The 13,245-nt window shown below is 53.8% G+C and overlaps 3 protein-coding genes across 3 annotated transcripts; 2 read left to right on the top strand and 1 right to left on the bottom strand.

The window, feature by feature from the left end:
- Positions 1 to 187: 187 nt before the first annotated feature.
- NCU08003 (RSC complex subunit) lies at positions 188 to 3,253 on the top strand. Its single transcript, XM_957580.2, has 3 exons — positions 188 to 670; positions 772 to 1,316; positions 1,375 to 3,253. Exons 1-3 carry the CDS (start codon positions 556 to 558, stop codon positions 2,785 to 2,787), a joined length of 2,073 nt encoding a protein of 690 aa, XP_962673.1. The 5' UTR covers positions 188 to 555; the 3' UTR covers positions 2,788 to 3,253.
- Positions 3,254 to 5,430: 2,177 nt separating this feature from the next.
- Positions 5,431 to 8,185, top strand: NCU08002 (carnitine acetyl transferase). The gene is made up of 3 exons (XM_957579.3): positions 5,431 to 5,814; positions 5,883 to 7,597; positions 7,675 to 8,185. The coding sequence occupies exons 1-3, from the start codon at positions 5,725 to 5,727 to the stop codon at positions 7,799 to 7,801; spliced, it is 1,932 nt and encodes a 643-aa protein (XP_962672.2). The 5' UTR covers positions 5,431 to 5,724; the 3' UTR covers positions 7,802 to 8,185.
- A 167-nt stretch (positions 8,186 to 8,352) lies between these two features.
- Positions 8,353 to 12,556, bottom strand: NCU08001 (vacuolar protein-sorting protein bro-1). Its single transcript, XM_957578.2, has 4 exons — positions 11,569 to 12,556; positions 11,078 to 11,507; positions 9,859 to 11,004; positions 8,353 to 9,796 (listed from the first exon to the last, which is right to left on the bottom strand). Exons 1-4 carry the CDS (start codon positions 11,844 to 11,846, stop codon positions 8,612 to 8,614), a joined length of 3,039 nt encoding a protein of 1,012 aa, XP_962671.1. The 5' UTR covers positions 11,847 to 12,556; the 3' UTR covers positions 8,353 to 8,611.
- Between the last annotated feature and the right edge of the window lie 689 nt (positions 12,557 to 13,245).

The raw sequence follows: 13,245 nt of genomic DNA, 5'->3' as shown, positions 1-13,245 counted from the left end.
GGAAATTCTATGCACTGACTAGCATATATGCAGTACCTGGAGTATGCAGTTGCAGGGGACAATACTGTATATAGGTAGGTAAGTATGAAACTCATCCGGAAGTGGCTGGTCTCTCGTATCTTCACGTGACCGGTTCCTTCTCACTAAGCTCTGGCCTGCCAACTGAAGGGACGCATTGAGGTGAGCTGCGGCGGGCACACGCCTCCCTGCTGTCAACTCAGCAGCAGGGCCAATTCACTTCACCTTGCGTGGCCAGGCGCGAAATTCATTTGTTGCATTTTCTCCAACGCGACGACATCACGAACAGCAAAACCCCCCCCCCTCCCCGGACAAGACCCATCGCAACTACAAATACTTTTGCGCCCCAAACCATCGAGTTCGGTTTCCTTGTAATACGAGATTGGCCCTTTGCGACTTCACTAGCAAATACAACGCCATATAAATCAATTGCGTCAATCTTCATCCACTCCCTCGCCATCGTTCACAGCCCAGAGCAGCCGCCGCGTGTTTGTTAGCTCACCTCATCCTCCTGCTATCTTAGTCGCCGTCGCCGACATGGAGGAGGGATCCGTCAACTACGGCACGCCCAACAATGGCGCGTCGCCAAGTGCGAATCCTATTCTAGCACAGCCACCTTTGCCAGACAGCACCGCTGGCAACCAGAGCGAAGGTAAAGCCCGTCTTTGCCCATTTCCCTTGAGGCATCCCTGGCTACCGCATGTCGATCTTGTAGTTTAGCGCATTTTCTAACTGCGGTTGTGGCGCGTTCAGATGTACAGATGGGCGAAGGCCCCGAACCAACCATCAAACAAGATGACAGCACGCCGGCGCCCGGTGCTGCATCCGCCACTCCTTTAGATGCCTCTGAAGGTGCCGGCGTCGCGGCGACTGCCCCCGAAGACGAAGAGATGGGTGATGCGCCCAAGGAAGAGACAGCTCAGAACGGTGATGGCGCCAGCGCCAACGAAGGCTCCGGCGATGTCGCCAAAACAAAAGAGCAGATCGGCAATGCTGCGCGAGAGCATGTCATATCACAGACGCACGCCATTATCCTTCCCAGCTACAGCACCTGGTTCGATCGGAACACTATTCACAATATCGAGAGGAAAGCGCTGCCAGAGTTCTTCAACAACAGGAACCGTAGCAAGACGCCTGCCGTATACAAGGACTATCGCGACTTCATGATCGACACCTACCGACTGGTGCCATACGAGTACCTCACTGTCACGGCTTGCAGACGTAACTTGGCTGGTGATGTTTGCGCCATCATGCGCGTCCATGCTTTCCTTGAACAGTGGGGTCTTATTAACTACCAAGTGAGCTTCTACCGCTTCCCGCTATCAGCCTTGTGCCCATGCTGACCTTGTTGAACAGGTTGATGCCGACCAGCGGCCATCGCATGTCGGCCCCCCCTTTACCGGTCATTTCAAGATCATTGTCGACACCCCTCGTGGTCTTCAGCCATGGCAGCCCGCTGCGGACCCTGCCCTCGTCGAAGGGAAGCCCAGCAAGGACACCGAAGCGAAGGCTACCGCCACACCTGTACCCAAGAACGAACAGACTCTCGAGTTGGGACGCAACATCTACGAGGCCAATGCTAAGAACAACAAGTTGAACAAGACCAATGGAGAGACCCCGGCCGCTAACGGCGCGTCGGAAGCCGATGCCCTGACCAAGGCACCTATCGCCAAGGTGATTTGCTGCAACTGCGGCATTGACTGCACTCGGATCTACTACCACAGCTCACAGGCCGATGTTAATTCGAAGACAAAGTACGACATGTGCCCCAGCTGCTACCTGGAAGGCCGTCTTCCAGCCAACCAAACCAACGCCAGTTACACCAGGATGGAGAATCCGACATACACCTCGATCCTCGACCGAGATGCGCCCTGGAGTGATGCCGAGACTCTCAGGCTTTTGGAGGCGCTCGAAAGGTACGACGATGACTGGGGTGAGATCGCCGAGTACGTCGGAACGAGGACGCGCGAGGAGTGCGTGCTGCAGTTCCTGCAGCTGGATATTGAGGACAAGTATCTGGAATCCGAGAAGTTGGACGCTCCTGTTGGGCTACAGATGCTGGGCAGTCACGGAGGGCAGCTTCCGTTCAGCCAAGTTGACAACCCGGTTATGTCTGTTGTCGGATTTCTCGCCAGCCTTGCGGATCCGGCCAGCACAGCAGCCGCTGCCGGGAAGTCGGCAGAGCTCCTTAAACAAGGACTGCGCAACAAGCTTGAAGGTGGGGCTGAAAATACAGAGTCGGAGGATAAGGGCAAGGAGAAGGAGAAGAGTGGCGACTCGATGGAGGTGGATGTCAGGCACGAGACTACCACAACTACAACGACCGTTTCCACAACCACCACAACAACCAAGACATCGGCATTGGCCAACATCCCGCTCGCGACCATGGGGGCTAGAGCCGGCGGCCTTGCCTCGCACGAAGAGAGGGAAATGACCCGCCTTGTATCGGCAGCGGTGAACGTGACACTGGAGAAGATGGAGTTGAAGCTCAAGTACTTCAACGAGATGGAGGCGATCCTGCAAGCCGAGAGGCGAGAACTCGAGCGCGCGCGTCAGCAGTTGTTCCTGGACCGCCTATCATTCAAGAAGCGGGTACGGGAGGTTCAAGAAGGACTCAAGGCTGCCGCTGCGGTTGGTGGAGAGCAAGGCGTCAAGTTGGCCCAAGAGGCGTTGACGGACGGGCAGCGGATGAGTTTCCACGCGCCACCGGCGGTAGGATCAGTCCAACCCCTGAGCGCAGAAGGCCAGGTGAAGACATACGAGGCATGAGTGGCCTCCAGAATCGGGTTTGTTTGAAAAACGTGTAGCGGTTCTACCAGCGGAGATTGGTACAAGTGTTGTATAATGTTACTACTAGAAGTATTACTTGCTGCTACCGCTCTCCGTGTGTTGGTGAGTGGGGTAGGTGGGTGGTCGTGGCAGCGCGTAGTCATCCATTCTGGATTTTGATGTTACCGAGGGGAATGACCACCGTCCAAATGTTAAACTTTTCATTTTACCTATTGGTTCTCGGTGTTGCAGGTATTAACATTGGCTTATTAGGAGTTATGTGTTTATATTTTTTTTGCTTGGTTATTCGGCTACACAAGATTGACATTGGGCTCTTTGGTTGTTGCATCGAGAGGCTGTCTGGGGCGAGAGATCAAGCTCATGTATGATGTAGCGTACAAGGAAAGGACACATAAGTTACCTAGCCACGAATTGAAGTCTGAATCCAAAGCCACAATCACTCAACCCCATACGCCAGCTTTTTAACAACTCGTGATGTTCACAGATCAACATCAGGGATTCTCCAACACGAATATTCGATTGTTCAACACGTGCAACTCAACGTGGAAGCGTGGCAAGAACTCAAACAAAAATAAAAATCCATACGCTTTTGCGTCCGCGTGCCGTTACATTGACGACCAACAAATCGAATTTCGCAAAATGTGGAAAATTCGGCAGCCTTCTGTGACACCTCTGTGTGCCATTTCCATTCTTTGTGGTGTTGACCCTGCAGCCCGCTCCAACTGTTGTTGCCAAGTTGGATGACATGTGAAAGCCTCCCTTCCCCCAACCGGAACCTCAGCTGACCAGTCATATGTCGTCTCTCAGACGTTCTCATGTCAGGCATCCGCTAACCCGCAGAGACCCGCCGCAACCCTGAGGTGGGCAAGAAAGAGGTGAAGTGGAAAACCAAGTGCGTGGTGACGTGACTTGTTGGGGCTTCCATTTGACAGCATTGGACTGACTGATAGTTTGGGGAGATACAGTAGTGAAAATAAACGCCGAAGTGGATGATTATGGATGAAGATGAATGGTAGGACAGCATGTCAGTCTGTCAGCAGCAAGCACCGTTCGTCGGGGGTTGGAAGGGAAGTCAAATGTGCATGTGACTTCCACTTGAAAAGTCAGCAGGAGAGAAAGGTTGAGTGAGGCACACTTCTACTTCTGCGAGCCGGACATATGGATGAGTTTCTTTGCTTTGGTGTTCGTGATGCGCACCAATCCGATGAAGATCAACTCTGATTGAAACTCGTTTGGGTTCACCTATGTAGTTGGCGAGGAAGACATCCACCCACCACCACCGGCAAAACGTGGGGTTGAAGTTTGGCGGCCCTCTTGGCTTTCTTTCCTGTTCTGGGCCGGGACTCAAGCTCACTGGGCCTGAATTGGAGAGAGAGTTTCTTGGCAATCGTCAATGCCATTGCCGTCGGCTACTTTGAGCCTCGGCTCGAGGGGTAAATGGGGTCAGCCAGTGGGTCACTCGGACAAGCGCATCCACTTTTTTTGCTCATTGTACCTCCGCTGTCGCCTACGTAGTCACGGTAGTCTACGGCGTATGCTCGGCCTCTCATATCATCTCAGCGGCCTATGTACGTAGTATAGATAGCGACGGAATGTGTAACTGCCCCACGTTTTTTGTTCCCTCCCAATCCAATCCCAGTTCAACGGGCAGTTGGAGAAACTAAAGAGACGGGAGATGGGGGAATGGGGAAGAAGAACGTGCGGGCGGAAAGATCCCCGCGAAGCGGGTACACAGACGGGTACATAGGGAGATAGGATGGAATGAGAACAGACAGGTACCACCACCGCGGAATCGAGCACCAGCAAGCATCACGGACCACCATCATGGGATCTGATCTGAAGAAACAGATGGGACATGGTCGACGACATGGTGAGCGGAGGATACCGTAGCCTGACACTGGCTCTCAGTTGGGGTAGGATTGCCCGGTGAGATCTATCTCTGTCAGTTTTGGAGACAAAGCCTCGGCCTACAGAGATATACATACATACATACCCTCAAGGTACCCTACAAATAAGTCCGGTCAAGGTTTCATGTCGGTGGTGGTTTGTCTCCCGTGCCCCGGTCCCCCCGTCTTGCCCGTCTCCATCGACAACCATCCCCCCATGGGCCGAGCCGGGCTATAGACAGACTACCCCCCTTCCCTATATCTAGACTACTTAACCGCTTAGGGCATGGCTCTGAGGAATTTGACCAATCTTTTTCATGGCTAACATTCCACTACAAAAATCAGGTGAAAGTCTGTTAGCTCACGATCGGTCATTTTCGCAAATTCCTCCAAGAAATAGTTAGTCACTTCTCTTGTCACTCTTGTCAGGGCAATGCACTTTTATTAGATGCATTCTCCCCCCCCCCCCTCCCAAAAAAAAAATTAAGAAAAAAAGAGGAAAGAAAGAAAGAAAACGAGTCCGGTCAAACTCAGATTACAACTAAGCGAAAGCTTCAATGTAGATTATTATAGAATAGATCTTCCTACCCGGGCGAAGACTGAGGATTCTACACTTCTTTGGCCTGTTGTAAAACTTTTCTTTTTTTGTACGGCGGAGAAAAGCTGAGAAGCCTTGCCCTAAGCGGTTAAGTAGTCTAGATATAGGGAAGGGGGGTAGTCTGTCTATAGCCCGCCTCCCATGGGCCACCTCCACGAGTAAACAATATCCACGAGACAAGCCCAAAAGTGTCCACTTGTTCCGACTTCCGAGCTACCGAGTCGTAGTCGGCAGCACCCCTCAAGGTGTACATCAAACCCACCGCCTCCACGTCTGCCTCATAACTTGCCTCGCCTCCCGCGTCTGCCTCACTGCCCAGCTCTCTCTTTTTATTCTTTTTCCCTTTTCCGCTTCCCGTTCCCGTCTTCACTGCTTGTTATTATTCTTCCTCTTCTTCTTCTTAGCTCCACCATTGTCTGTGGTTATCGAGTAATGTTGGCTTCCATTGTGCGATCTGAGGCTCGGTCTACTACGCTTAGACACCTCTTTAGACAACCAACCTCCGCTGCTATTACCCCTCTTGTAAGTCATGGATGGTTTCCCTTCCTTGCTGCGCGCACGCGACTGACTGACGACCTTTCTTTCTTCAGAGAATCTCCGCCATGGCGCAAACAAGGAAGAACAGCTCCCTCCCCGCCGGCTATGTCGAGGACAAGTCCAAAGGCCCCATGCTCCGCTTCCAGGAGTCTCTCCCCCGTCTTCCCGTCCCTACCCTCGAGGAGACGGCTGCCCGCTACTACCAGTCTTTGAAGCCCCTTCTCAGTCCCCAGGAGCTCGAGAACAGTAAGAAGGCCATTGACGCCTTCATTGCCCCCAATGGCCCTGGTCGCAAGCTCCAGGAGAAGCTGGTCGCCCGTCGCGAAGACCCCAAGCACAAGAACTGGCTCTACGAGTGGTGGAACGATGCGGCCTACCTCTCCTACCGCGACCCCGTTGTCCCCTACGTCAGCTACTTCTACTCTCACCGCGATGACCGCCGCCGCCGCGACCCTGCCAAGCGCGCTGCTGCCATCACCACCGCCGCTCTCGAGTTTAAGAAGATGGTCGACCAGGGCACTCTCGAGCCCGAGTACATGAAGAAGCTCCCCATCTGCATGGACTCTTACAAGTGGATGTTCAACGCCAGCCGCGTTGCTGCCAAGCCCGCCGATTACCCCGTCAAGTTCAGCGCCGACGAGCACAAGTACATCCTCGCCATCCGCAAGAACCAGTTCTACAAGATCTACCATGAGGTTGGCGGCAAGCAGCTCAACACCGCTGAGCTCGAGCAGGCCTTCAAGCGCGTCTATGAGCTCGCTGCCTCGCGCGCTCCCGCTGTCGGTGCTCTCACCTCCGAAAACCGCGACGTCTGGACCGACGCCCGCGCTACTCTCCTCTCCGCCGACCCCAAGAATGCTAAGGCTCTCGAGGCCATTGAGGCTTCTTCCTTCGTCGTCTGCCTTGACGATGCCGCCCCCGTCACCCTCGAGGAGCGCGCTCACCAGTACTGGCACGGTGACGGCCAGAACCGCTGGTACGACAAGCCTCTCCAGTTCATCGTCAACGACAACGGCACCTCGGGTTTCATGGGCGAGCACAGCATGATGGACGGCACGCCCACTCACCGCCTCAACGACTTTGTCAACGACGTCATTTTCAACAACAAGCTCGACTTCTCCGACCCCTCGGTGCGCTCCAACCTGCCCGAGCCCGAAGCCGTCAAGTTCACCGTCACCAAGGAGGTCCAGGCCGAGATCGACCGGGCCATTACTGACTTCAGCAACGTCATCGGCCAGCACCAGCTCGCGGTGCAGGCCTTCCAGGGCTACGGCAAGGGTCTGATCAAGAAGTTCAAGTGCTCCCCCGACGCCTACGTGCAGATGATCATCCAGCTGGCCTACTACAAGATGTACGGCAAGAACCGTCCGACCTACGAGTCGGCCGCCACCCGCCGCTTCCAGCAGGGTCGCACCGAGACGTGCCGCTCCGTCAGCGAGGCCAGCGTGGCCTTTTGCAAGGCCGCCAACGACGCGAGCGTCGACGACAAGACCAAGGTCGAGCTCTTCCGCAAGGCCATTGACTCCCACCTCGAGTACATCTCGGCCGCCTCGGACGGCAAGGGCGTCGACCGCCACTTGTTTGGCCTCAAGCGCCTGCTCGAGCCCAACCAGGAGGTCCCCGCTCTGTACCAGGATCCCGCCTACGGATACTCGAGTTCGTGGTACCTGTCTACTTCCCAGCTGAGCTCCGAGTTCTTCAACGGATACGGATGGAGCCAGGTTATTGACCAGGGATTCGGTATTGCTTATATGATCAACGAGAACAGGTCAGTTGCTCCACCTCTTTCTTTTCCCGCATACATGACAATCAGATGAAAATGCTAACACGTGAGACTTTCAACAGCCTCAACTTTAACATTGTCTCCAAGGGCCTCGGCTCCGACAGGATGAGCTACTACCTCAACGAGGCCGCCAACGACCTCCGCGATCTCCTTACCCCCACTCTGGAGGCTCCCAAGTCCAAGCTCTAAGCTATAGGCTGTAGGCTTTGGGCTAGGGCATGGGAAGTTGAGAAACATGGAAAGAAGAGGAAGGAAAGGAAATGAAAGGCATGACATGAGTTTTGGATAAGGAAAAAGATACATAGAATCCGGAAGGCGGATACAAGGAAAGAAGAAGAAACAGAAGAAGAACAAGGAAGAACAGTAGCATGCATGTTGTACCAGTCCGTTTTAGCTATATATCATGATGCCTTTTTTTTGGGCTCTTTTTTTCCTTCTTCCTGTTTTCTTTTGTTTGTTTCAACTTCATATATACCATCTGTTTCTACATCTGGTTCAGGTAGTTTTTGCCTGCCCGGGAGGAGGGTCAATAGTAAGTGGCATACATATCTGAACAAAATTTGCATAACGCCCTCGTGCCCGCCATGTCTTGTGAAGCTGTACAATATGTTGATATATTGTGTTAATGCTGTTGAAGACTCTTTCGCTGTGGATATTGTCCACCTTCTAAGAATGTGTTCACACAAAGACTTTGCGAAACATTCACTAAGCTGGCTGTCAGGTCCTACTCACTTTAAGAAGGTGCTTAAATCCGCTTTTAGGACTACCTCCTTAGATGTTGTACAAGAGAAAGGGGTTGTCAATAGATTCTTTCTAACGTCCTGCTACTAACCAATAACCAATGAGACCACCGCCTGCCGCTCAGCTCAACTTCTTTCCTCCCCATCCCTATAACCTTCCTTATACGTTCTCCAACTCCTCATTTCGCTCTTGAGCTTCAGCGTACCTACAATATCCTTTCATCCAATCCTTACCTATACACGAATCACATGTATCCTCTCACTTCCAAGCACTCAACCCAGCCCAAGGATCACCCCCTCCTCCTCCCTGCTGCTGATACAGCTGCTGTTGCGGCGGCGGCTGTCCCCAACCCCCTTGCTGCCCCTGTGGCCCCTGCTGCCCCGACCCCGGCCTTCCAATATTCGGATTACCCATGGCACCCGCATAATACTCGTTCCCGCCGTAATGCACCGTTTGCTGCGGACCCAGCGGCGGGGGTCCCGGAGGCGGCGGCGGTGGGACGAAGCCTGGAGGGACGTAGCCTCCTGGCTGCGATTGCTGCGGTTGCCCACCCTGAGGATTCAGTGCCGAAGGGTTACCGTACGTCGTCAAGCTGTAAGGGCGGGATTGGGCGAAGGAGGTTTGCGTCGGCGGCGGAGAGGCGGGGTGGCGGCCGGGGCCGATGTTGAAGCTTGTTTGGTTCGGAGGTGGGGAGGCGGGGCCGGGGATGCGGCCGAGGGAGCTGGGGTTGTATTGTTGATAGGGCGTCTGTTGCTGGCCCCCGGGGTTGTGGGGAACTTGTGTGGCTGGCGGCGAGGCGGGATACTGGGTAGAAAAGTTGGACTTTTGGTAGGCTGACAGTGGCGTGTTGGAGACAGCTGCTGGGGCGAATGATAAGGGAGCGGGCGTAGGTCGGCCTCCTGATCCCGATGAAGGCTTGGGGGAGGTCGGTGATGGGTCCATCGACATGCGCTCCATGAGATTCTTCAACCGCTCTTGTTCCAGCGCGGCGTGGGAGCTCTTGTTGGCAGCCCGGTCCTGCTCGATCTGGTTGAGAAGCTGGGCACCTTCTGCTCTACGGTTATTGACGAACGCCTCCACGTTCTTCTCCAGGCTCTCGGCCTCCTGTCGCATATCCTTATACCAGTTCTTGGCACTCTGCAGACCCGCCTCAAGGTCCAAGAACTCTTGGTAGGCACGCTTGTACTTGTTGATGACGGAGGTGCGCGATCGTTGTACCGACTCGTATCGGCTTTGGTCGGCACGCACTCGCTTGTCCTGAAGGAGGTTGTTAAATGTTACTGTAAGCTCCCTCATGAGAGCAGCCTGCTTGTGTGAAGCTTGCACGAGGCGGTTCTGATGAGGCCTGAACTTCTCCAGTTCCTGTTGAAAGAGTTGCTGCTCGTAGTTTGCAATCGATTTCTTGTTGAGAATAAGAATTTGGGAGATATCATCACTGTGCGCCTGTTGTTTTGTCAGCTCTTGATGAACCACACTCGACTCTTCATCGTGAGTGATCAACATACCTTTTGCTTCAGATCCTGTAGTACCTGCAGACGCTCCTTCTTCACCAAGCTGAGCTTCTTCAGAATATCTTCCACCTTTTGGATCTGCTCAACCACACTCGGGCCACCATCATCAAAATCGGCCTCCAAAAGATTAGGCTCCACGGTGGCGGGGCTATTCGGGTTTGACTTTCGCGACTTCCTGACTGCTCTCTGGAACAACTCATCGATCTCTCCATGCTGCGCGGCCTGGCGCATCTCATCCAACTCAGTTTCGTTGGCTCTAAGCTTTGTCGCGAGCTGCCCATCACTCTTCGCTGCCACTTCCAAGGCCTCCCTATACCTCCTAATGTCCGTTCTGAGCGTAGTGGTCAACCGCGAACTCGGCTGCTGAGTCCATTCCGCATCGTACTTGGAACGCATCTTCTCACACACGCTTTCCTCCATATCCAACTGCCTGCTACTCTTATCCAGTATTGTTGAAATGGCCTGCTTTTCGGTATGAAGATATTCGAAAATCCTATGAGGGCTTTCGTGATCCGCGACATCCACACACCATGTCCTAAAGTCTTCGTCAGGAAGGATATCCTGATCGAACCCTCCCTTCAAAACCTGAAGAGCGCCCGGAAGCCTGAGATAGTCCAGGCTAGCCGCCATCTCGCTGTTTGCGGTTTCTACTCTTTCCGTCTCAGCTCTCACCAGCTTGGCCTTCTCTTCATCGTACAAGCTAGCCGATTCGGTGACCGCGAGAGGCACAATTTTCGCGAATAGGTCGGGGCCGGTGATCCGTTGAATATCCTGGCCGGCATATAGTTCGCTAACGGGTATCGGTTTCGCAGCCGGCAGCTTGGGGACTGGTGCAACGCTGGCCTCAGCAGGTACGGGTTGATGGTAGATCATATCATTTTCCTTGTTGAGTTCCTCCAACTTTTCCTTGACAGTTGCGAGGTGTCTTTTGGTCGCATCTGCCAGGATGTGGCCACAGTCCGAAGTCAAATTCGAGTTCGGGGGCACTGAGGTGGGAAAACTGTGTGCCATCTTGTTTGCTTCTTTGGCAAGACCCTGTGCAATTTCAAGACGCGCAATGGCCACGCCATAAGAGTTTGCATCCTCATCAGCGAGGGCTTGATAGTACTGGGCGAGTGAGTTCATGAAGTTAAGCTTGATCTAATATTTTGTGTCAGTTTTGCCCCAGATTTCCCATCCTTCCTGATACGGAACCCACGCCTACACAACTTACCTGAACCACAGACAGCCAAACTTTCTCGAAAATGGCCTTGGTGACGTTTTCCTGAACGCCCTCAACAGCCTGGGCGTAGAGAGCGGCTGCTTGGCTAGACAACTTGGCGAGCAGACCATTCTTTTTTTGATCAGCAATCTGCTTCTCAAGGAAGACCTCTTGCGCCTGGGCCAACATGATGCTGATTAGCGTCTTGACCGTTTCCCTGCTCAGATCGGACGAGGGCGCGTGGAGGAAGTTCTCGTTGATGTAGGTGAACATGCCGGCCGAGGCCTGGAACGAGTGGTATGCCGTCTTGAGTCCCGCCTCCTCGGTTCGCAATTGGTGTGCCGCATGGCAGGATAGAACGGCGGAAATGTTGAAGATGATGGAGGCCTTCTCAAAAGCCAGCGAATATTGCGCTGTGGGCTTGTGAGTAAAAGCGTCGAACCTACAGAAGCAGCAGATGGTTAGCAACCGATGTGGGTCCCGAACACTGGAAGGGACAATACCATGTAAAGGAAATCTTGATGTTCTTCTCGTCCACCGGAAATCTCAAATCCAAAAGTTCGAGCTGGCCGTAGTAGCGATAGAGCAGGTCCCTTCCCGACGTGCTGTCCTTCCCGGCGCCTCGCATATCCTGGCGTAACCGGTTGAGGGTCGCACATTCTTCGGCATAGCGCTCCGGATCATCGCCGTACGTATTTCGAATGTAGTTTTTGAGGGGAGCAACCCAGTCAATCTCGCTTGTGGCCTTGAGGGGCACCGAGATCATGGGCGCCTGCACCATGTTGGGCGAGTATGGGCGGGCGGTTGGAATTCAGCGTCTCGGTTCGGTAAACGACTCGATGGAGTTCGGAATGCGGGGACAAGACAAGACGAAAGTCCCGGTTCTGGCGGCTTGTAATCCAAGTTCTTGTGGGTTTTCCGTGTTGTCTGCCGCGTGACGACTGCAGCTTTCCTAAGCCTACTTTGCCGATGGTATGTGGCAGACTGGGGAAAAGGGTGAAAGATTGGCGGTTGACGAGTTGTGAGAGGGAGGAGAGTTGCGTGTTCGTGTAAGCTTTGGGTAACAAGCCAGCTTGTGTCGTCAGAGCTCGCGTGCGGCGGAGGGGTACCTGGTACTTTGCCAACGGCGGTTGCCCTGCTGTGAACTCTGCTGTGGTGATTGAGCGTTGATGGCCGCCTGGCCGTGTTGGAGTGGACGGTAAAGTCGAGAACCACGTTGTGGACTTTTTACTTCTTTGGGGGTTGGGGAGGGGGAGATCCGGGGAACTGGTGAGGTGCAGTAGGTAGGCACAAGGCGAACTACTGGTACCTAGGTACCTTATGGTTGCTTAGGTCTCCAAATGTGGCCGGGTGGCTTGGTCACTACCTAGGTAGAGGTACCTTGGCGACGCTCGACGATTGACAAGACATAAAGCTGAGGTGATGTTGCTTGGTAATAGTATTCAAACCAATACTAGGTTGTTATTTATGGCTGGCCAACTTTTGCAAAAGTTGTCTCGGTCTCGCTCATCGTATAAGCGAAAGAGCGGCACCTCCAGGCCCCGTCATATGTTATATGTGCACCGCTTGACAGGTCATCGATAGGCGGCGGGCAGCAATGGGCGTGATGGGGCAGGCGGCAGCTACCGGGGAAGGAGCCACCCAACTACGGAGACAGTCCCGTATAGCTTCCATCATCCCCTGTCACCGGCCGGGCTCTCTCCAGCTGTGATTCAGACCTACAAGATGCCTCTGATATCGAAGATGGAGTTCAATGTGAAAGCCACTAGCACTTAGCTTGAAATCGAAGACACCCAGTGAGGTTTGCTGGACCAGAATATCCAAGCGGGAAACTAATCGAGCGAAGAAGAGGCAAACCAAGAGATGGATTCCATCCGCTCTCTCCAAGTTAGCCGCCGGCTGCAGATCGCTTCAGGCATCTTCCTCACATGTTCAGACGGGGGAAGCAGCTCCATTATAAGACCAGGAAGGTACAATAAGCTTAGCACTACCTACCTAGTCCATCTTTCCACACCTTCCCTCCATCCATATCGCCCGTCCAGATGGGCGTTGCTTCATGGCTCGATATTCAATGCCTTGCCCTGGTCCCCGTTTTCGGAAACAATCCTCCAATGATTCGGGTACCCGTACAGTCCGGGTGTGGTACAAAGCTACAAGCCGGCGGCTATGAAGGCCCAGTG

Source organism: Neurospora crassa, linkage group IV, assembly GCF_000182925.2.
Source record: "Neurospora crassa OR74A linkage group IV, whole genome shotgun sequence".
In the NCBI taxonomy this organism is placed as follows: Eukaryota; Fungi; Ascomycota; class Sordariomycetes; order Sordariales; family Sordariaceae; genus Neurospora; species Neurospora crassa.
The sequence above is the reverse complement of the archived record's forward strand: the minus strand, read 5'-3'. Positions and strand labels throughout refer to the sequence as shown.